The following is a 22,286-nucleotide window of genomic DNA, read 5'->3' as shown; positions in this document are numbered from 1 at the left end:
AAAAAAACACAGATGATAGTATTTTAATCTTGTTAATAGGAACCCATAAAGTGTTTTTATCTTCATGTCTTTAAAACTCATCTAAAGACCCATCTCTTGGTCTTTTGTCAACATTTGTTGTTTATAAATGGGCTCTGTAGATAAATGTACCTGAGTTGTTATAAGTGTACACAGAGTTTATGAAATGATGGATAGTTCATGTGTCTATTCTATAAATTCTCCCCAGCGAGAGCACAGTTTTTTCTGCTAACCAGCACATTGTAACTCCCCCCGTCGTTCCCCAGAGCTGTCGGAGGACGGTGGAGCCGAGCTGGAGTCGGAGGAAGAGCTCTGCGGCTCGCACTCGTCTCTGGAGCGCCAGGGTCAGCGCGGTAACACCACCGTGCACGTCTGCTGGCATCGCAACACCAGTGTGTCCATGGTGGACTTTAGTGTTGCCGTGGAGGTACCGGACTGTGTCTCTTTTAATCCTCTTTCTCTCTCCACACATCACACACCTGTTCCTACTCTCAAGCCTCGGAGTCCAGTCTTGTGTGTTTATCTCTGTGCATGTATTGTCCGTCTCAGTCCTCTTCTCCACAGGCAAAGGACCATTGCTTCAATGTCCTTTGTCTTACTTTACTTCTCATGTCTGTGTTTTTGTCCTTTTCTCTCTTCTACACCTCCATCTTCATCTCTTCCACCTTGTGTCTCCTCCTATGTCCTTCCATTTTTGTCTGTTTGTCCATTGCCACCTCTGTCTGTCCACGCTGACACTACTAGAGGCCAGTAGTAGTCCGGCCAGTGAGTTGACGAGGCCCCGTGGCAGCCTTCAGGGGCCCGTGTCTCTCTCTGTGGTTTGCTGGTACAGAGCACACAGCCTGTCGTTTAGTGTCCCCCGCTGGAGTAGAGAGGTACTGCAAAAGCCACAGCTGCTGAGAATGTCTTGATTCTCCCGTAATGTCACTACAAGTACGCAATAAACCTTCCAATAAATGGAGAGAACCACATTTCACTGGACACACTAGTTACAAGACTACTGGATATTTAATATTCCTGAAGTATCACTGTGCCAACCTCCTGCCAAACAAGTTTTAATTGTAATATTTGATGTCCTGGCTTAGCATTTGCATGAAGGAGTGTAATTAGAGCTAGAACCTAACAGATTTCTCTTTCCTGTCTTTTTTTCCCCCACCATTTCAAACACTATAATGGAATCAGTGACTTTGCTTCACTTCACTGAGCCTCCTGTGTCTTAATTTCCATTCTCTTCTCTTGTGTTTTCAGAACCAGCTGTCAGGTAACCTGCTGAGGAAGTTTAAGAACAGTAACGGCTGGCAGAAACTCTGGGTGGTCTTCACCAACTTCAGCCTCTTCTTCTACAAGTCACACCAGGTTAGATATATCAATATATATATATATACAGTAAGAATACAATGACGTGGCAATGAAGTGGTGTTGGAATTGGTCTGATAAGGGAATGTAAATCCTGCCTCATCATACATGACTGGATAAGTGTTTGGACTTGATGTGCCTTACTGAAATCTGGCATCAACCAGATGTTTTTTTTCCCCATTTTGAATGAGACCTGTTCCCCTGGCTATTGCTACCTCCAGAAAGCCCGCAGCACGGGTCGTGGTGGTGCTCGGTCATCTCGGTCATCTACCGCAATGATCTGGATTTGTCCCCTCTGCCTTGGCCTGAGCCGTCTTCTTTTGAATGGCTGGCATTAAAATGTAAGCCCCCTTTTCCCAGCCACCCAAGATAAACTCCTCCTTGATTCCAGATATGTACAACCTTCTCTTTACATTGTGTAATCCAGACTGGATTACTGCAATGCACTGCTCATTGGGATCCCTAACATGAGTCTTCAGAGACTACAATATGTCCAGAACAGGGCTGCAAGGATCCTAATGAGAGTGCAAAAAATATGGAAAATATGGCCTTCTCCGTTCACTTCACTGGCTTCCCGTCTCCACCAGGATTGAATATAAAGGTCTCTTTCCTCTCTCATCAGTGCATCCATGGCAATGCCTCCACCTACTTGAAAGAACTACTCACCCCTCTAACCTCCACACGATCCCTTCGCTCTGCAAACACAGTTTGCCTCCTCCTCCCCAGGATTAAGCTCAGCACCATGGGTGATTGGGCTTTCTGTTCGGCCACCCCTCATCTCTGGAATGGCCAGAGAGCACCTCAGACAAATGAGAGTTTAAAAAAAATAAAAATAAAATAAAAAAAAGGACTTAAAACATTTCTTTTAAGCAAGACCTATGGCTCTTATTTTATTTTTTTAAGATAATTTTTTGGGCATTTTTAGGCCTTTATTTGACAGGACAGCTGAAGACATGAAAAGGGAGAGAGGGGGGAATGACATGCAGCAAAGGGCTGCAGGTTGGAATTGAACCCAGGCCCGCTGCGCCGAGGAGTAATATATATATATATATATATATATATATATAATATATATATAATATATATATATATAATATATATATATATATAATATATATATATATATATATATATGGGTGCCCGCTTTACCAACTGAGCTATCCGGGTGCCCAAGACCTATGACTTTTAATTAACTCGCTGCTGCTTTTATTCTCCTGGTTTTAAGCTTTTATCTGTCTTTTAAATTGATGGTTTAACCCTGTAGCACTTTGAGATTCGTTTTAAATGTAAAGTGCGTTATAAATAAAATGTATTATTATTATTATGATGTTGCATAAAGACCATTATTAAGGATTCCCTGTCCTTCTGGCTGGTCTGCTCACAGGACGACTACCCTCTGGCCAGCCTTCCTCTGCTGGGCTACTCCGTCACCGTCCCGTCCGAGTCGGAGAGCATCCATAAAGACTACGTCTTCAAACTCCACTTTAAATCCCACGTCTACTACTTCAGATCAGAGAGCGAGTACACCTTTGAAAGGTACAGTATTTTGGGTGATCAGGGATGGGGTTCTTAATATATTATATATACATTTACACAAGAGTAGCAGTTTCAATCAACAACACTCTCAGAGGAAATATTCAGGTGTACAGATGATCAGAAATGGGATTGAATGTTTAGTTTTGACTTTTGATGACGGTGTCTAAGAAGCTTGGAAAGAAGATGTATTATAATATTTCTTCTGATTGCTTCATACATAGGCAAGGTTTCTCCCCATGCACATTAAAACCTGCCTTGAATAATAAAAATATGTGCACCTGATAGGGCTGCGCGATATGAGGAAAATATGTGATAAGATATACTTTATTGTCCCCGAAGGGAAATTTGTTTTGGACTTTGTCCGTTCCGCAGCTTTACAAAGACACAAAATATAGAAAATAAGCATCTCTCAACACATACTCTCATGCAACACCAAACATGCTCTCATATACATTAGACAGGTACCTATATAGTAAGCACATTAACTCCGCCTTTCATTGGCAGTTTTTTATAGAACAACTGTATCGGCCGCATTCTCCGCGATAAGTGTAGCACAGCCCTTGCGCAATGAGATATTGCACAACTAGCATATTGCACAACCCAAATAGCCTACATATAGCACAAATGACACATAATGTTGTTGAATGTTGCGATAACAATGTACTTGCAATAAATAAATAAATATTGAAGTGTACTAAGTTCTGCATTTCTGCTGCTTGTTATTCTGCTAAAAAACAACAAATGCTTGTTGAATTTAAAACAAATGAAAGGACACCAACCTTCTTTTATTGAACATTGTATTGAATATAAAATACACTACCAAAGACAGAATGACAGTTGCATTATAAAGTGCAGTTTTCTACTGATATTTTCTTTAAACGCTCCCAGTGTCCTTTGCGATATGTCGCAGCCTTTCGCGATGTGTTTATTGCGGCAGCTGGTATCGCGATGACGATTTAAAAAAAATATATATATATATTGTGCATCCCGAATACCTTACCTTATCTGCAAGCCGAGTCTTGAGCAGAAAGCAGAGCAGTAGCCTAACGTTAATCAAAACGTAATTTTCATGTATCAAACTGTGAAATATATGTGTGTAATATGTCAATAACTGGGTGAATAGAATCCTAAATGTTACTAAAAATGTTACAAAAATCCATCGGATTGTGACGTCACGCCGACCTAGCGTCGCCATTACAAGACAAAAAGAACGCACCATTAGCACTCAAAGACAGAAACATAACCTTGGTGCAGTCCACTTATACACTATTCAAAATGAATTAATGAATGCTTTATTTCGAACATGTAAGAAAATCAAATTAAAATAATAAAAAACTTAAAGAACAAAACACAGAAACAAAACTAAATATTAATTGAACATGTCCGAAAAGGAATAGGAAGAAGCAAAAGCTTAATTAATCCCCCCTTTTCCACTACTATATAATAGCTTAATGTTTACACCACAAAGAAAAGAAATTTGACCTATGTATATATTGACCATAAAAAAAAAAAGTAATCAAATAAATAAGTCTGTGATGGTCAAAACCCTTCCTCCTCCCTGTATTTTGTGAAAACCATATTTTTGTACTGCTTTTTAAACTGGGTCATACTTGGACATTGCTTTAACGATGTACCCAATCTGTTCCACAGTTTGACTCCACATATAGAAAGTAAACATAAACTGTTGTAATATAAGAAGCATCATTTTCCACCAGGTGGATGGAGGTGATCCGCAGTGCCACCTGCTCTGCCAGCCGCTCCGTGCCGAGCACCAGGAAAGACCTTTACTGATGACGTGCGCAGAGAGACCGAGACGCTGGACCTGGGTGGAGCTCTGGACTCCAGACTGCACCAACACCAGAAAAGACTCTTATTATATCAGACACACAATCACATACCAATCACTCAGAGATCCTCCCACTTATAACACTTTCTGCACCACTTGTGTCTGATGCGCGATGTCTGTGATTTCAGTCGTCCCCGATGTAATTCATAATGTCATTGGGGGGTTTTTTCTACTCCAAACTGGCAACACAAAGTCTTGCTGGCAACGTTTTTTCCTTTACCGATAGTTTATTTTAGTGTTTGGAGTGTTGTTCACATGCACACACACACGGATTGAATATTCACCCCCAACAACATATCATGTTTACAACAAGGAGGATTTTTATCATCATGATAGACATAAATGGTATACATGGGACTTACCAGAAGTATTTGGGACACTGAAGCATGAGTTTATGCACAGTTTAGTTTTTCTGCATTTCCTTGTTAAATATTCCTGTATGAGGACACCTTTGTAATGCGAGTATTACATGTACATAAAATGCTTGAATTAAGACCGAAACCAGGATTTTAAACTGTGTGCATGTGAACAGACTCCTGATAATGACAGTGTTTTCTATGTAGAATTAGATGAATTAAATGTGATGCCAGTTTGGACACAATTAGATCCATCTTGTTCCTTTTTGTACAGTACTTTGATACACTGTGAAATGTCCTCTTTTTTTCCCCCCAATGTCTTCCTGTGAGTTTTGCTTTGTTTAGAAGGATAAATGACTTTAACACTGCTTCCAACGCCAACAGAGATTTCACTGGTCCGTTTGCCAAATACCTTCTCTTCTGTGCTCCTCTAGTTTTCTGGATTTTACTATTCTAAATAAAGATGAGAAAAGATTGTGTTCATATGGAAAATAAAGAGACAACTCAGAAATTGAGGTATTCTGTTTTTATCTCTAGGGACAGAACCCCGCGGGGATGAGGACAACACAACAAAGAGCATGATCACGAGTAACAATTCAGGAGAAGTTAACACACAAACCTGTTTTAGGTGTGGCATACATTATTTTAATAACTACACAGTGTTTGGGTACCATGCCAAACATTACAAATTTGTGCAACTATTTGAATGCCTGAGGAACTGGAGGATAACACAGAAGAAGCAGGATTAATGCCCTTTTTAAAGTATATTTACAATGAGACTAAGACCTGTTACATATTGACATATAGGCTGTGTTTCCTTTTAAAAAGATGAAAACATTGTCGTACTTCTGCCCTACTAAAATGCATTAAGACGTTTTTTTTTTAAAGATGCAGCACATACTGTAGGAACTGGACCACAACACAACCTCCTAGTCTGATTTACAGGCTTTCCAGACAGAGTCATGAAGTACTCAAACTTGACAAAACTAGACACATTTTTTTCTTGAGATGTCACTGATATATATTCTCCACCTACTCTGCAGACAATATTTTGAGGCATCTTTGTAGAGGTTAAAAAAAACAAAAAACAGGTCAACTTTGTGGATCATATTTGCTCTTTATTCTGGATCCGCTCTCCTCATTCCAGCGAGCTACATCAGTCTCGTCCTTCTTTGGTCACATACTCGAGCCCATGATCTCCATATGCGTCGTAGCTCTCATAGCAGGGCAGTGAGGGCCAGTCTGGCTGGTACGCAGTCGTGCTGTACACAAACGCTTCTGTGACGCTCCCTGCTGCCGGCCTCTCCTCTCCCTCTGTCTTCCCCACCCACTCCTTCACCTCCAGATCGACCTGAGTCCGCTGGTACATGGTGGGAACCCCTTCAAAGTCATCCAGGAATTTCAGCATCTTGTCGTCTACTTTATAAATCTCTCCTTGGACTCGGTGACCCTGGCCGGGGATGTTGAGGAGGAAAGGGATGTTGTACTTGCCGGCGATCACAAGTGGGTATTTCTGGGTGGTGCAGGCCGAGGCGAGGAACTCCGCCGTACCATTGGCACTCTCAAACATACGGTAGTAGTTGGGCTGCCCCTTCTTGAGGGTGCCATACACGAAGACGCGAGCCATGTGGATACAGGAGAGCAGACACCTGTAAAATGAAGCAAGGAAGCAGTAGTTTGGTCATGGCATTCAAATAAAGCTGGCTGAGCAACTTGTCACCATGTTTATTTATTTTTTATCTTCTTTTGATTTAATTTAATATGATTTTGGACTGTTGGTTGCATTAAACAATATGCTACATTTTAATACCTGTACTTAAGCTGTGGGGAATTATAGTTTTAAAGGTCCCATGGCATGAAAATTACACTTTATGAGGTTTTTTAACATTAATATGAGTTCCCCCAGCCTGCTTGTGGTCCCTAATTGGCTTGAAATGGTGATAGGTGTAAACAGAGCCCTGGGTATCCTGCTCTGCCTTTGAGAAAATGAAAGCTCAGATGATCCGATCTGGAATCTTAATTGTTATGAGGTCATAACAAGTGAGGTTACCTCCCCTTTCTCTACTTTGCCCGCCCAGAGAATTTGGCCAACCCATGAGAGAGAGACATCATGGCTTTCAAATGAGCAAAGTGGCAGTTGGTCAAAGCCACACCCCCACCCTCCAGCTTTAACATTTTCTATTATCTTATGTCTACCTTTGTAAGTGTAAACAGCACACAGAACTTGGAAAACTGGTCTGAGAACGTTGCTTTGCACACATCATGGGATGTCTTGAATAAACACCTTCCACAGTTCTCTCAAAAGTGAAGCATCCATTTGAAAAAGAAAAATCTCCCTCTTTGCACTGGTCAGATTATCCAGGTGTTTAAGAAGCAGAAGTGTCTCTGCCACCTTATTAAGGCCTGCTTTTATTGAGGTACATCGCAGTGGATATGACACATGCCTTTGGTGTGGGAGACCCGGGTTCGATTCCCACTGCGATACATCAACCAACGTGTCCCTGAGCAAGGCACTTAACCCCTAGTTGCTCCAGACCATCATGGGCTCGTGTGACCTCTGACATATGTAGCAATTGTAAGTCGCTTTGGATAAAAGCGTCAGCTAAATGACGTGTAATGTAATGTAGTGTAATGAAAGGTCATTCAACAACACAGTATATATGGAGGAGTCAAAGTCCTGCATTCAAAATGGTACTTAAGTTACGTATAAATGTAAGTATTAGCATCAAAAAGTACCAAAAGTAAAAGTACTCATTCAGAATTGGATTATGATTATTGACAATGCATCATTTTAGTGGAGTAAATAGCCTAGTATAATTGTATTACCTCTGAAATGTAGTAGAGTAGAAGTAGAGTAACGTTGGCATAAAATAAATACTCAAGGAAATTCCAAGTACATCAAAATGGTACTGAAGTAAATACAGCACTTGACTAAATACAACTGGTGAACACACATACGTCTAAGAGTAGCCTGATGTGTGTACATAAGCAGGCGTTCAGGTTATTACAAACACAGAAAACAGACGTCAAATACCAGGAGCAACCGTGTTTAAAGCGCTGTTTTACAATGCTAAACGGCTAAAAGCGATTCTAATATGTAACCTACATTGAAGGAGTACAGCCTTACCAGGAATGTGATGGAGATGATCTTCTTTTTCTTCTTTTGACGTTTTATGGCTTCATTTAAAACGATTTTAAAAGGTGCTTCTTGCGGAAAACAGACAGATGACCTGTGTGAACAGCGCATGCGCAGTTCTCAATGGCAAAACTTCTATCACAACTGTTGGTTATTTTATCGTCCACAGGAGGCGCTCTTTCAACAGGCTCCACATCAATCTGGAACGATTTTATATGGGAACGACGCTGATTTGTTGTCTTAATACATCCATGGAACGACGCTGATTTGTTGATTACGGAAGGTGACGTAAGCACGTCTGCAGCCTAGCAGCAGAAAAGACGGCGTAAACAAAGCGGCAGCTACAAGTCAGCTAACGCTAAGAAACGTTAGCTCATGTTTTCGTGAGTAAAATACTTTATCATAGTTGCATTCGGTTATACGTGAAACCCTGTTTTATTTTATTAGTGAGCACGACTTTCATTCGTATGGTAACAGACTCACTCATGCGCTGAGATTGAAATTAAACGAGTTACCAAGATACCGTTATCGCTAACATTAGCTACATTAGCTCGCTATGTAGCCAATTTAGGTCGATCAGCTGGCTAAACAAGGTTGGATAGTGGTGTGACGCCTAGGGCTCGATGACTACTTGATCCCAGTCATCTGGACTTGGACTGCGATGTTTAGCCTGATGGCGAATTGCTGCAACTGGCTGAAACGTTGGCGAGAGCCTGCAAGGTAAGTTTTGTTGTTATTATGAGGACAACATCTTTGATCCTCCTGTCCTAAACATACTACTCAAATCAGTTTGTTTCAGTAGTTTGCAAGAATGAGTCGTCAATTGATGTTGAATCTTAGTTTGTGGTCATTACTATATGTTGTGGGTCAAAGCAGTTCATCATAATCTACTTTATTACACAACATATTAAAATAGCTACATCCACTGACAGATCAGACAGATCCAAGTTCAGAAGAGTCTGACCTAAGTGTTGACGGATTTCCATTATGCTCATATGCTAATATTTGATTCATGTCTGTCTATTTTTTAGTGTGTGGATTTCTTCTTTTTTCAAATTTCCAGTCCAGTTTGTAGCCACAACTATATGACTGATTTGATGTTTTGGTTCAAAGCAGTTCATTATAATCTACTTTTATTACACAACATAAAATAGCTATAAGTATAGTGTGTATATATATATATGTGTGTGTGTGTGTGTGTGTGTGTGTATATGTGTGTGTATGTATATGTGTGTGTGTGTGTGTGTGTGTGTGTGTATATATATATATGTATATATATATATATATATATATATATGTATATGTATATATGTATATGTATGTATATATGTATATATGTATATGTATGTGTATATATATATATATGTGTGTGTGTATATATATATATATGTATGTATATGATGTGTGCGCGTGTACGCATATGTGTAGATACATATGTGTGTGTGTATGTATGCACACACACACACACACAAAAGCACTTTTTTGGACTTTTCTAAATGGCACCCAATGCACACTGCAGACAGTTTGTCTTGTAATGTTGAAGATCCTTTTGTTTTGTATGAAATACTGCCTGTGTTTTATTATAATCGTAAGTAAACAATCTGCAAAATTGTAAATAACGGAGCCTTATGATATTTTAAATAGAGTTGATATCTATCTATCTATCTATCTATCTATCTATTTTACTTATGTAAAGCACTTTGAATTGCCTTGTTGAAAGCTGCTATACAAATACATTTGCTTTTCCTTGCTTATTATGTGATATTTTATAGAGCAAACAGTTAAACAATTAATCAAGAACATATTTGGTAGATAAATAGATCTTGATGATAATCATCTTCAACCTTTCATCTTGGATTCCCAGTATTTTTTTAGCTGACCGTCCCTTTGTGACTGGATACAGAGCATGTAAAACATTCTGAGGGTGAAGCAGCAGGACCAGCAAAATGTTATTGTGAGTGCTTAACCCACGTGGTGCCTATGAGGCATCTGATCCTTTGGACTTAGTCAGAAATCCTCACCTAATCCTACAGCCAGGTCTGTTCAGCGGGTCTATTCCTTTTGGCCGGTTGCTTTGAGGGGTTTGGAGCAGCATGGGTTAGCGAGCAGATAAAGGGCAGCCAGTGTCTCACCTTCCGGAGGTTCACAACAAGCAGCTGCCCTGATGAGGGCCAGTTGGCTCGAGAGGACAGTTAGATGGATAGTGCGGTTGATGTCTTTTCGGCGCAAGTGTCAAAGTTAAGTATGCATCCAGGAGACCAGTGTTTGTGTTTACGATTTAGCTTTATGTGCATCTCTTCTCCGATGTTTGCAGTCTTTTCTCCTTTTCAGTGCGAGTTCACAAAGTAGATTCAGTTCTGTCCTTTTGTTTTATATTTAGCATTTTGGTCTTTTCCATTCTAAATAAGAGTTTAATGCCAGTAGCCATAATGTAAACTTAAAGATTTGCAAGGTTGCTGTTATAATTACAGCATAAGCATCTACTGTCAAGGTGCTACATTTCTAGCGATTTCTTTATCTTTGAAAGGTCCTTTCAAAAAGTGCCTCCAGTTTCTCCAATATTATTGAGAGTTAAACTTTAGACCGTTTCTTTCATGTTGGACAGGTTAGTTGGGGCTAAATGCTGTCAGACTGTGACTTTGACCCTGTTTAGGCAAACAGGTAGCACATTATAATGGGAATCTTGCATTGCTTTCAGAAAAGTTACACTTGCATATTAAAATTCCTACAGAGATGGTCACTTTGCATTAGTAAGATATTTGGACCAACTTGGTGATCGTCCTGGTTTAATGTCCAGGTGTGTGCATGCATGCATACTTACTTGCTGGGATGACCATGCTTTTTGAACACTTTTTGAGTACTGATGTTACTTGTTGTTTTTTCCGTTTGCTGCTTTTTTTGTTTTTGCCTTTTTTCTGCTGTGTTCAGACTCCGCTACATTCAGGAAGCGTCTTTTCTTTAAGAGCAGATGCAATAAAAATGGGAGCTCATATATATCAACTGCTTGAATTTGTTGATTTAAAAAAAAAAAGTGTAGCAATATATAGTAATACATTGAGGAGGTATCCTGGCATCAGGATTTTGGATCGTTGACAGGATAATTGTTATCGAAATTTGATTTGTGAGACCAGTGAAGATTCACACCCCTAGAATACAGTGAAAAGAAACGTCAATCGGCCAAATATTATTAGAATAACCATCAGTACTAATATTGCCTTGAGCAAATATAGTGTATCTCTGTCTTGTCTTATTTGTGTTAGCTGACCACGTGACTGTTGCTGACTCACTCAGTCTATTGAACGGATCTCTGATTGCGTTGGTCATTCCAATTATTAATTGGCTTATCTGTGCCATTTCAAATGCATCATGGGATCTTATGCCAGCTAACGCAGCTTCTTTAGCTCAGATACTGCACATTTGGATGCAGGGCACCATAAATGGCATCAGATTCTTCTTCTTCTCCTCCTCCTCCTCCCCCACTTCTGGACCTGAGGGATAGTGATGTCTGTGTTCATGTGTATTAATTCTTACCCAACAGGAAAGTGACTCTAGTTATGGTGGGACTGGATAATGCAGGGAAGACAGCCACAGTACGAGGAATCCAAGGAGGTTAGAATGGCTTGTCATAAATGTTAATAATGTATATTTAGCGTTTTGTGTTTTGCACATTTTTCTTGTTTAAAAAAAAAAAATCTTTGTAAATAATAGAACAGTTGAGTTTGTAAACCATGCCCTCCATCTTGTTACGCCTCATTTACTCTTCTGTTTAATATTTTATTATCATGTTTATTTTACATCAAACTGCCTGACAGTTATGCCTCGCAGCTTTTATATTTCATCACTGCTAACACATTTTTTTATTTTTTTTTTTAAAGAAAAATAAGTTGTCTGATAAGATTTTATTAACCTTACTGAATGTGTTGTCTCTTTGACGTGATTTCCGTTTGCTGACTTTTGCAGAGAATCCCGAGGATGTGGCTCCTACAGTGGGCTTTTCCAAGGTTGACCTGAAGCAGGGCAAGTTCGATGTGACCATCTTCGACCTGGGCGGCGGGAAGAGAATCCGGGGCATCTGGAAGAACTACTATTCGGAGTCGCACGGCGTGGTGTTTGTGGTGGACTCCAGCGACGTCCAGAGGATCCAGGAGACACGGGAGACCATGGCCGAGGTCCTCCAGCACCCACGCATCGCGGGGAAACCTGTGCTAGTGTGAGTGTTGTATCAGCCAAGGGGAATAATACTTGACAAAGGTTCAAACTTCATAAAGTTGTAAAAACAAACCCAGAGAGGGGGAGGTGATGAGGAGATTATAGAGAAATTGCCCGGCCTAAAAGTCAAGTCTCGAGTGCTTGGTCCAATTTGTTTCTGAATACGTGCACTGCAGGTTGATTCCTGGAGGCATCTGCTTTGTCAGTAATCAGGACACAAAGCACAGGTTGAGGCACAGAGAGTTTAAAATATTTCCCCAGGTATGCAGATAGTGTTGTAATCAACAATCCACAATCAGGGCAGAGCCATATTTCCATAAGATTTCCATATACGATTTCCAGCCACTAATAACTATGCAGCTATGCAAAGATTGAGTTTGATTACTGTCCTTGCAGCTACTTTATCTTTCTTTTCAAAGATTGAGTTGGTTGTATCTGGAGCGGGACTACTCCTAGTCTAGTCACAGGAGAGTTATTTCATAGTTTGTATTCATTTAGCTTTTTCTTCATAACATAAATCACTAATATCTCTTTATTCCGCTCTGCTTTCAGGCTTGCCAACAAACAAGACCAAGAGGGAGCGCTGGCTGAGGCAGACATCATTGAGAACCTGTCGTTGGAGAAGCTTGTTAACGAGAACAAGTGTCTCTGTCAGATCGTAAGTGTTTGTGCACCTGTTGTGGCGGTTGAATGACAATGAGGGCATTTGGTTTAACTGCGGTTTTACCCAAATCTAGACAAATAGCCAGGCTTGTTTTTTGAGAACAGTTCATTCTCCTTCTTCAGCATATGGCTTGTACTGTAGTCTTTCAAAACCACACGGTCCTCAAAATCAAGTTTGTATTTTTTTTTTATAGGTGCTAGTGAGGTCTAAACTCTCTATGTGTTCCTAACCCAGGAGCCGTGCTCAGCCGTTCTAGGCTATGGCAAAAAGTTCGACAAGTCCATCAAGAAGGGCATGAAGTGGCTCCTCAACAACATTGCCAAAGACTACGAGGCCATCACTGAGCGCGTGCAGAAGGACACGGCAGAGCAGCGCGCACAGGAGGACCAGGACAAGAAGGAGAGGGCGGAGAGAGTGCGGCGGATACGGGCGGAGAGGTGAGGACACGCGAATAAACATCTGTGGAATCAAATGAACAAATAGGATCACGTTTCAACAATCCCACCTCACGTTGTGTCCACAGAGAGCGCCAGGAGCAGGAAGAGGCCGAACGTGAGGGCATGCAGATCCAGGAGGAGGAGCTTGATGATGAAAACATTCCCAGCCCCTTCCAACCAATCAGCAACGTGATTACGGAGGTGTGTGACCACTGTGTATTAGGGGCGGGGGGAAAAATAGAAAATCGTATGTATGGGGATTTTGTTTTTTGCATTTCCCTAGAATCAATATATATATATTTGGTAACACTTTACTGTTAAGTTTTCTACATAAGAGTGACATGACACTGTCATGAATACATGACACTCACATGACCCTGTCATGACACTCACATGACCCTGTCATGACACAGTCATGACACATGAACCCTGACCCTAACCTAACCATAACCATAACGTGTCATGACAAAACCGAATGACACTTACTAAAAAAGAGTTATGTCATAAACGTTTATGACTTGTTTATACTGTTTTATGACACGTTCATGACAGTGTCATGTCACTCTTATGTAGAAAAGTTAAAGTAAAATGTAACCATATATTTTTTACCAATGATTCAGCTTAATATTTTCAGTTTATACGGTACCTCTGGCGGCGACTACATCATGTCCGTTTCCAGCAAAACGGAGCGAAATCAGAAAATGCAGAAAATCCGTGTTATGCGCTTCTTCACAGATGAATGAATAAATGTCAGACTGACTGACTGATATGTGATGTGCATTCTTTTAAAAAACAATTAGTTTTGGAAATGTCTAATGATATATTGTTTCTATTCAACCTTTTGTTTTTGTAAAAGAAGGAAAAGAAAATCTCAATACTATCGAATTGCAATACTTCTAGAATCTCAATAAATTAAAATTGCAATAGAAATCCATTCGGCACCCATGTATCGTGAAAGAATCGAGTCGGGACCGAAGCGTATGGTGCCAGGCCTACTGTGTATTGCTGTGTTTTAGACTGTTGAAGACTTCCAGTTGGAGATGAAGTCGTGGTATATTTCGCAGAGCTCAGGAAAGATCGCTTTTGGCTTTCATGTTCCTTTCAGAACGAGGATAAAGAAAAGGAGAGGAAGAGGCAACAAGAGCAGCAGGCGGCGAGGACCAACAGCCCGAAGACGGATGCTGATCAAGAGGAAGAGGAGAACGACGACGACGACGACCAAGAGCCAGACAACACAAGACAAACGCCGGAAAATCCCAGTTCAGGTAAGCGCCAAACCACCAAAACGTTTTCAAACTTTTCTCCTTTGGTTTATTACTGTGTACATCTTTGTGGCTGGGATTTGCTGTGTGCCCGGTTGACTGGATAGCACCTCATGATTTGAATCACTTGGCAAATGGTTCGACAGTTTTATGAAAGGTGTTTTCTGCCAAGATATTCATTTAGAAGTTACATAAAAACAACCGATAAAAATGATCAGATGTGAGGGCAGCGGGCACCTTTTTAAAGAGTCTTTCCTCGCGGCTTGTGGTTCGGCTTTGGGGGGGAAAAAAGTCTGAATGGGAAGCAAGATAGTAAATCTATAAGCAAATGATTAAACAAACCAAAATGGCAACAAATATATCTTAGATATAACATTGTACATTTAACACTGTACACTTCATATTTAATATATTATTACTGTAGATTGGTTTTTATTATATATGTTAAAGGAGTGGTAACAAAAATAATTTCCCCCTTGGATTATTAAAGTATTTCTGATTCTGATATATTTTAAAATGTGAAAGACACCCAGTCAAACTAAGCAACTGTCTATGTATCCTATTTTTATTTTTTTATTTTTTTACTACTTTTAGTACTGAATGTCTCAGATAAACATAATTACACATTAAGAAAATGATAACAAGATAAATTAAGGGACTAAACAGATGGCACTGGGGAAAGCGTTGGTAATTGCTCCAGTCTAGAAGGGAGGAGTCACTCTTATTTGATGATTATTAAACGGTAAATTCGTTTTTGTTTTTTTTATCTAGACCCCATTTCCCCATGCAGTTGTGTCTAATAGACTGATGTGACCAAAAATCGTTGAAATTGGTCCTGAATTGAGCGAGATCGCAGTGACGGGCCGGCGCGAACCGAGCTGCAATGTAACCTAATGGGGCAATTGTGCAGCCTGGATTTTTGTCCACTAAAAGTGATTGTTTTTGCTACTGACAGGATTAGATCGATATTAAAAGTATCTGACGACGTTATCGGTCTCACGAGGTCACTTTTTGTCTGAAGACAGCGGCGCGAGGAGTGGAACGCGAGTCGGGATCAGGGAGTCTGTTGTTTTGTAGTAGGCTACAGAAATTATAGGTTTGTGTTGTTATCTAAAAGATTTTCAATGCCATGGCTCCATATTTCAATGACTTTGACAACGTGGATGAGGTCATTATAATTGGATGACCCTTTTTTTTTTTTTTTTTAGACCTCTGGATTCTTTGTTCCTTTTTTAAATGTCCCTGTACTTGCAGCCACAACAGGCGAGCAAGACAAAAAGAAGACGAGGAAGCTGCACCTGAAGAGGAAGCACAGGGTGGACCCGCTGAGGACGGACGACGGGCCAGCAGAGAGCCCCACCCCTCCACCTCCTCCAGGTCAGTCGGTCCTTAAAAGTACTTTTGTAGTTTCTGAACTGAATCTCTGTAGTTTCACTCCTATTACACAGCATTCAACTGTTTACTGGTCGCTGTTAGTCTGATCAGAGCTGTGTGAAGTCTCTGCTCATGCAAACGGACTATTTCCTGCAGCTGCCGCTTCACAATAAAGGTTTCCCACTCATGATGAACCAGCTGGAGGCTTTTATTGTTGAGCATTTGTAGGAATTACAATGCATTTGTCAGCCAGTTAGCCATACATGCTAGCCTTCAATAAAAAAGAATGGACACATGTGGCACTATTTGATCAGCGGATCGGTTTAAAATCTTGCGGGGGAGGAATAGTACAATCAGAGACAACCACAGTGAGCTGTTCAGCGAAGAGCTCCACTGTGGTGCAAACCTCACCCGCTGTCGAAAAACCTCAGTAGAGCAGCTTGATGATGAAATTGCGGGAAGGATGGCGTCAAGGAATTCCTGTCGTTGAACTGCTTGATCACGACTACTGATACTTCTATGATATAATGTAGCAAACTTTCTCTCCAGCATGTAGCCAGTGTCGCTGTAGATTGTCAGATACGCTGTTGTGTTGTTGCTAATCCCTCCGAGCATTCTCAAACTTGTAAAGGAGTCCGATGAACCAGATTCGACTTCTGCTATGAGGAGCGTCACTTCTGACTTTCTTTTTAGGGTTTGTCCTGATAACTGTTTATTTTTTATTTTATTTTTTTTGTAGTGGGATGGGCCACACCCAAAGTTTCTAGGCTGCCAAAACTAGAACCACTCGGGGACTCGAGACATTCTGGTAAAGATGCCTGTGAAGTCCGGTCATTCTTCATCCCTCACTGTTAACCATGGTTCAGTTTCATGCATTACTTCCTTTTTTGTTTTAAAGCCAGATCAGCCATTCACCCTCTCACTAACCTGCTCTTTGTGTGGATTAACTTATTGACTAACTGTCATCAGTGTTTCCTCTAGGCAGCAATGTGTTGGATGCAATATGAACCCACTTAACAGTTCTAGCACTTTTCTTTTCTTTTGTGGCTTTATCGTATGAAATAAAAATACTTATTGCAAATAGTAGCACTACAGTAGTTTTTCTAAGGATAAAGTCTGGTGGATTTGTTTCTTTCACAGCAGTAGTGGTAAATTGCTCAATGCGATGTTGCCGAGGAAACACTCTTCTCTGTCTGGCTTAAGATGTGTGTTGACTGTTAATTAGTATCACAGACCCACATCGCTGTCTTTCTCTTCTCCTGCATCTTACCAGGCATATGTTTGAATGTGTGTGGATCCTTCATGGTGGCAGACATCTTTTATATTAACTCAAAGGCTTGTCTGTGGATCCATCCCCATTCTTCCTCCCGGTCTACATTGTCCCATCTCACTCTGTGCAGCAACCGCAATGGCTAATTCTCTCTCTTTACTTACATTGTTGTAGACAGGGCTCTAATTGACAGTTGTTTCAGGACCCGATGGATGTAGTTTACTAACCTAGTCGAACCTTTTCTACACCCCCCCTTCCACAGAATTTTACAAGAAGCCTCTCCCGCCTCTCGCGAACAAGCCGCGGCCTAACGGTGACACTCAAGACGTCATCGTTTAGCCTCCTTTACTGACTGGGGTCCTCCGATCACGGCTCTCTGGCTTTCTGTCTCACGCGAGCGGTGTGTAGACAACCAAACCGAAGAGACACTGCAGACAGGAGCCTCCTGACGTGGGAGCCGGGGAGCGCCGAAAGTGCGACAGACACGAAACCCGGGAGCAACATGAGAAATGAAGTCCTGCTCAGAAGCTCTTATGTGGTTCCACAAACTGACACATTTTCAGAAACCATGAACATGCCTGAACTGATTTTATGTCAGTGTTCTGTCTCCCCTCAACAAAAGCACATTCGGTGCTGAACTCTTTCCGCTACTGTAGACTGAAACCTCATTGTTTTTATTGTGAATATCAGTGTTAGACGGTTTGGACTCCATTTGTCCAGCTGAAATGCTTTTAATTGACAAAGAATGTAAATCTGTCAGCTATAACCTTATATATGTTTATGTCTGTTACTGAATAATGGATTTGTATACACGCCGCCAGTAAAAATGACCATATTTTATTCATTAATTTGGCACCTTTTGGTTTTGTAGTGTAAACAAAGGTGTGTGTGTGTGTGTGTGTATATGATCTCTTGGAGGTCTTAAGTGGCTTTTCACAGCTGAGTGCTTTAAATGTGATCTTTTTAAAGTTGGAAACATTTCCCTTTTCGCAACACCTAAATGAGGTGAATTGTGGGAATGATTTGCTACACTACACTGTACTGTACGTGGGAAAAGTGTTCCACTACACAATTGTTAATTGGTCAGTTTTAGTACTGAATTTCTTTTGAAAGTTTTTACGGCCACGAAAAGATTAGTTAAATCTGTAATTGGGAACATTTTCTGTCCCTTGCCAGCAGCATCATAAAGGTCTTTTTATTCATTGTTAATATAAAAATATATTTGTCTTTGTCTACAGGGCTACAGATTATTTTTTACGCATTCTGCTGTTTACACTGTGTATCTGTTTTTAAAGTGATATTTCTCTCGAGGCAGGAGCCTCAGACTTGCTGCCTCTTGGGTGGCCCTGAGGTGTGTGAGCCAGTGCTGTTGTTGTTCCAGCTTTTCTTACTCCGTCTCCTGCACCCATTTTCACTTTGAAAATAGCTGAAAATAGCTAAAAATTATTGCATCTCAGAAAACCCATATCTGGAGAAAGAAGAACTTGGAACACAACATTGCCCCAGTTAAGTTTCTGTGTGTTGGAAGAGTTTCAGTGGGATGATGAGGGAGTAGAAGGTATCATTACACCGACACCTGGAACAGCCAGTATTGGGTCAGAACACATGAGAATATGTGTAGCAAAAGAAACCCCATGAAATGGAACCGTAAAACTACAATATATTTCAAATCTATAGTACAGCACTCACTCTCTTGTTAATGAGGTAGATGTCTGAAAAAAATATATTTTCTACCCAGTTTGAATTTTATTACCGCAAAATTAAAGAGGTTTTAAATATATTCTTGCCTGCTTTGGATCCATTTGTGTTTGTTTCTCGGATTGCATTATTTCAACATTAGGAGCAGTTGTCACTAGACTGGAATTGGAGTGTTTGAAGTTTTGTTTTTGGCTCAACATGAGCATTAGTTGGTTCATCATCCAGCAACCTGCTTAGCATACACCTGTGTCTGTTTGCCACTGCTGATGATTATTCAGTATATCTGGTACTGGCTCATAGGCTCGTACGCAGTTACTGTAATATCGTAATCAGGTTTTCCAACATGAGGACTAAGAATATGGCTATGGCCTGTCATAACACTGCCACTGCTGGGAATTGTAAAAAAACACCTGATAACTATAAGAAATTTAGCCGTATGCTAATCAGAGCTGTGCTTATGCTATGATTGGATAATCGCTGTTCGGAGGCGGGGTTTAGCGAATGTTAAATGACTCTGGTTCTACTATAATAAAAACGTTTGAGGCACAAAAGCCCTCTAAAATGCTAATATTTACTGTAATATCTACATAGTGTAGCTATGGTGCATGGTAACCAAAGGTGGCAGAGCTTAGTTAACGGTCAATGAGATCATATTCAGAAATTTTGATGGCCTACAAACCCCAAAGTCAACCTAAATGTTCTATGTCGAACTTAATGCACTCACATTGCACTCCCAAAATGCTCCGTTCTAGATTCACCAAACTCCCTTTATAACTGTCATTCTTACCTCCAGAAAGAAGTTTATAAGTTAAAACAATCCTGCTTGAATTGTCCTACAAATAGACCTTCTGTAAAGGCATAAAGGTCTTATAATAAGATACGATAATAGGATGCAGAAGAATGCAGACACCCTAAATGTAGCCTAAATAATAAAATAACCTGGGCTTTTCATCTTTTTTTGTTACAAAGTTCACCAGAGAGAACTAATGGAAAAAAAGAAGAATCAAAACAAGAGAGAGCAATATACAACCATTTAATGAACTTGTGTGCGTCAGTGGTTTTGCATTCAAATCATATCTTTGCTAATAACTTTGCTAGTAAAATGTCTTAATGGGCCTAGAAAACATACCAGTCACGTTGTCTGACTCATGGTTTATGAGCACAACGAACCGAATGAACTCATTACAGTAATAATACACACACACAGCCCAGACACAACAGCTCTTTTGTTTTTGGTCACACATTACAGTAGTGATCTGTCATTAAAACAGATTAAACTGCCCAGGGGCAGAACATTTTTCAACGTGGAAGTGCTGTATAATAAAACAACCAAAGCTTCATGCTAAAATCAGCTGGAAAAACGTGACACCAGCTCCAAGATGATGGATAACGCAAAGATGTAAAATGATAACAATTCTTTAAAGGATGGAAGGAGATTTTAATCCCTTGTTGACAGTAATTGCACATGTATTTACAAAGTGCTGATGAGAGTGGGCTGCCCTCATTTTCTGTATACTTCTTTATCCAGAGACAGCATGGAGAGAATTATCTGCCAGGACTTTCATTAGGACTAAAAAGAGGAAAATGTAGCTCCAGAGAGAGATGAGGATTTCTTTCCACAATTGTAAACAGTACGTGACAATTTGGAAATGAGCTACAGCAATCTGCTTTCCTTCCAAAAATAGTCTGTATGCTCATTTAGACCTTGTCAAACATCTGTTAGCAGCTTCTGCAGGCCATGTCACTTGCAACAGGAGCATTGCAATAATGTGCTGTCTCATTACAGTTCTCCCTGTTGTCGATACACAGACAGGCTTCATTTAAGTGAGTGATGTCACAACGCTGGAGTTGAAATTTGGGCAATGATCCTGAGTCCTGCAGGGCCAGGGACTGCAGATGCACTGGTGCCCTTAAGCAGATGCTTTCAACCATCAATCCCCCGCTCATTATGCGTACACTCCTCGATATCAATCTATTACATGCAGTCCATTCCAGGAGCGATTTTGTGATGAAGTGTTGTACTTTCACCAACCCCCCCCCCCCAAGACCTGCTTGTCTGCATCTGTTTTACTTACTGATTTTCTCAGATAACCCAGAATGCCTTTCAGCAAACCCCTAAAAGTCTATAGAGAGCTTGTTTAAGTAAGGAGAGAGGAAGTTTTTATGTCAGTGAAAAGTGAGCGCCATTGTGTGGCCTGTGCAATTGTTAAAATTACAAAATTACCCCATGCAAGCGAAAGCTGCAGGATCATATAATGAGGCTGCATTGCATTTTAGTCTATTGAGGATCTTGTCAGTGTAGAAATTGGTATCTCTTCATCTTACACAATGGATGTCTCTCTGTATTGTTGTGCAAATGGAGCTGCAAAGTTTGATGGTATAAAAATGTACTGCTATCAAACTCCATTGTAGCTGCATCGGAAACATTTCAATTTGATGTCAAGTTTGCTCTGTCGGCCATAAGGAAAACACTGAGGAGCTGTTTCACTGTGTTCTTTTTAAAGTGACACTTTGCACAGAATCTGCAGCATTTATGGACGGGTGACATATTGATGAATGAGGGTAGATAGAAACAGAACGTTCTACTGTACGTATCTGGCGTCAAGTCACGAGGTCATCTGTGAGCCTCATCAGATTTTGTCACATATCGATTGACCTCTACACTGAATGTATATTTATTTAAATGAGATCGTTGTTGTAAAGTTGCCTGAATGTCATGAGTTTCACCCAAAAAGTCAGATTACAAGAGTTAGAAGGATTCTGGGAATAACTTAAGAAGTGTTGACAACCGGAAAACCAAAGGCTTAGCTCTGTGACTCGCTTGTAATAGTTGTACAAGAGGCATAAACTGAGGCTATGGATTTTTGCATTGTATTGTACATCCTGTACACTGTTAGTAGATAAATATGTTTCTCATTAGAGGATAGAGGATATTCCACTGTGGCATCACTGCAGTTGGATCATTATTTGCTGTGCTTTTATTTTGATAGCACATCTTCTTAGATAATTTCCTCTCAATCAAAATGTGTCCAGCACTATTTGTTTTATTCTTCTGTTTATACCAAATAAAATTGCTCTCTTCTGGAAACATAAAACGCATCACTTCCTGTGTGCCAGAGCATTC

At 40.4% G+C, this 22,286-nt stretch overlaps 3 protein-coding genes across 9 annotated transcripts in view; 2 read left to right on the top strand and 1 right to left on the bottom strand.

The window, feature by feature from the left end:
• The window catches only part of LOC120554449 (FERM, ARHGEF and pleckstrin domain-containing protein 1-like), a 58,151-nt gene extending 52,528 nt beyond the window's left edge, over window positions 1-5,623 (top strand). For all 5 annotated transcript variants that reach the window (XM_039793335.1, XM_039793337.1, XM_039793336.1 and 2 more), the window contains exons 25-28: window positions 285-445; window positions 1,267-1,374; window positions 2,759-2,910; window positions 4,626-5,623. In XM_039793335.1, the coding sequence (XP_039649269.1) occupies window positions 285-445; window positions 1,267-1,374; window positions 2,759-2,910; window positions 4,626-4,701 (497 nt within the window). In that variant the 3' untranslated portion in view covers window positions 4,702-5,623. The remainder of the gene's footprint in view (window positions 1-284; window positions 446-1,266; window positions 1,375-2,758; window positions 2,911-4,625) is intronic.
• Window positions 5,624-5,734: 111 nt separating this feature from the next.
• On the bottom strand, window positions 5,735-8,413 carry LOC120554447 (gamma-glutamylaminecyclotransferase B-like). Its single transcript, XM_039793332.1, has 2 exons — window positions 8,240-8,413; window positions 5,735-6,761 (listed from the first exon to the last, which is right to left on the bottom strand). The coding sequence occupies exon 2, from the start codon at window positions 6,737-6,739 to the stop codon at window positions 6,269-6,271; it is 471 nt and encodes a 156-aa protein (XP_039649266.1). The 5' UTR covers window positions 6,740-6,761; window positions 8,240-8,413; the 3' UTR covers window positions 5,735-6,268.
• Window positions 8,414-8,523: 110 nt separating this feature from the next.
• On the top strand, window positions 8,524-19,244 carry arl13b (ADP-ribosylation factor-like 13b). 3 transcript variants are annotated; one of them, XM_039793330.1, is made up of 10 exons: window positions 8,524-8,968; window positions 11,787-11,857; window positions 12,209-12,458; window positions 13,010-13,115; window positions 13,356-13,558; window positions 13,645-13,759; window positions 14,664-14,823; window positions 16,075-16,197; window positions 16,934-17,002; window positions 17,727-19,244. In XM_039793330.1, the coding sequence occupies exons 1-10, from the start codon at window positions 8,910-8,912 to the stop codon at window positions 17,801-17,803; spliced, it is 1,233 nt and encodes a 410-aa protein (XP_039649264.1). In that variant the 5' UTR covers window positions 8,524-8,909; the 3' UTR covers window positions 17,804-19,244. The 3 variants fall into 3 exon arrangements, with proteins under 3 accessions (XP_039649264.1, XP_039649263.1, XP_039649265.1); XM_039793329.1 differs by lacking the exon at window positions 8,524-8,968 and adding an exon at window positions 10,283-10,486; XM_039793331.1 differs by lacking the exons at window positions 8,524-8,968; window positions 16,934-17,002 and adding an exon at window positions 10,284-10,486.
• The last annotated feature ends 3,042 nt before the right edge of the window (window positions 19,245-22,286 follow it).

This window comes from Perca fluviatilis, chromosome 24 (assembly GCF_010015445.1).
Source record: "Perca fluviatilis chromosome 24, GENO_Pfluv_1.0, whole genome shotgun sequence".
NCBI lineage: Eukaryota > Metazoa > Chordata > Actinopteri > Perciformes > Percidae > Perca > Perca fluviatilis.
The sequence above is the reverse complement of the archived record's forward strand: the minus strand, read 5'-3'. Positions and strand labels throughout refer to the sequence as shown.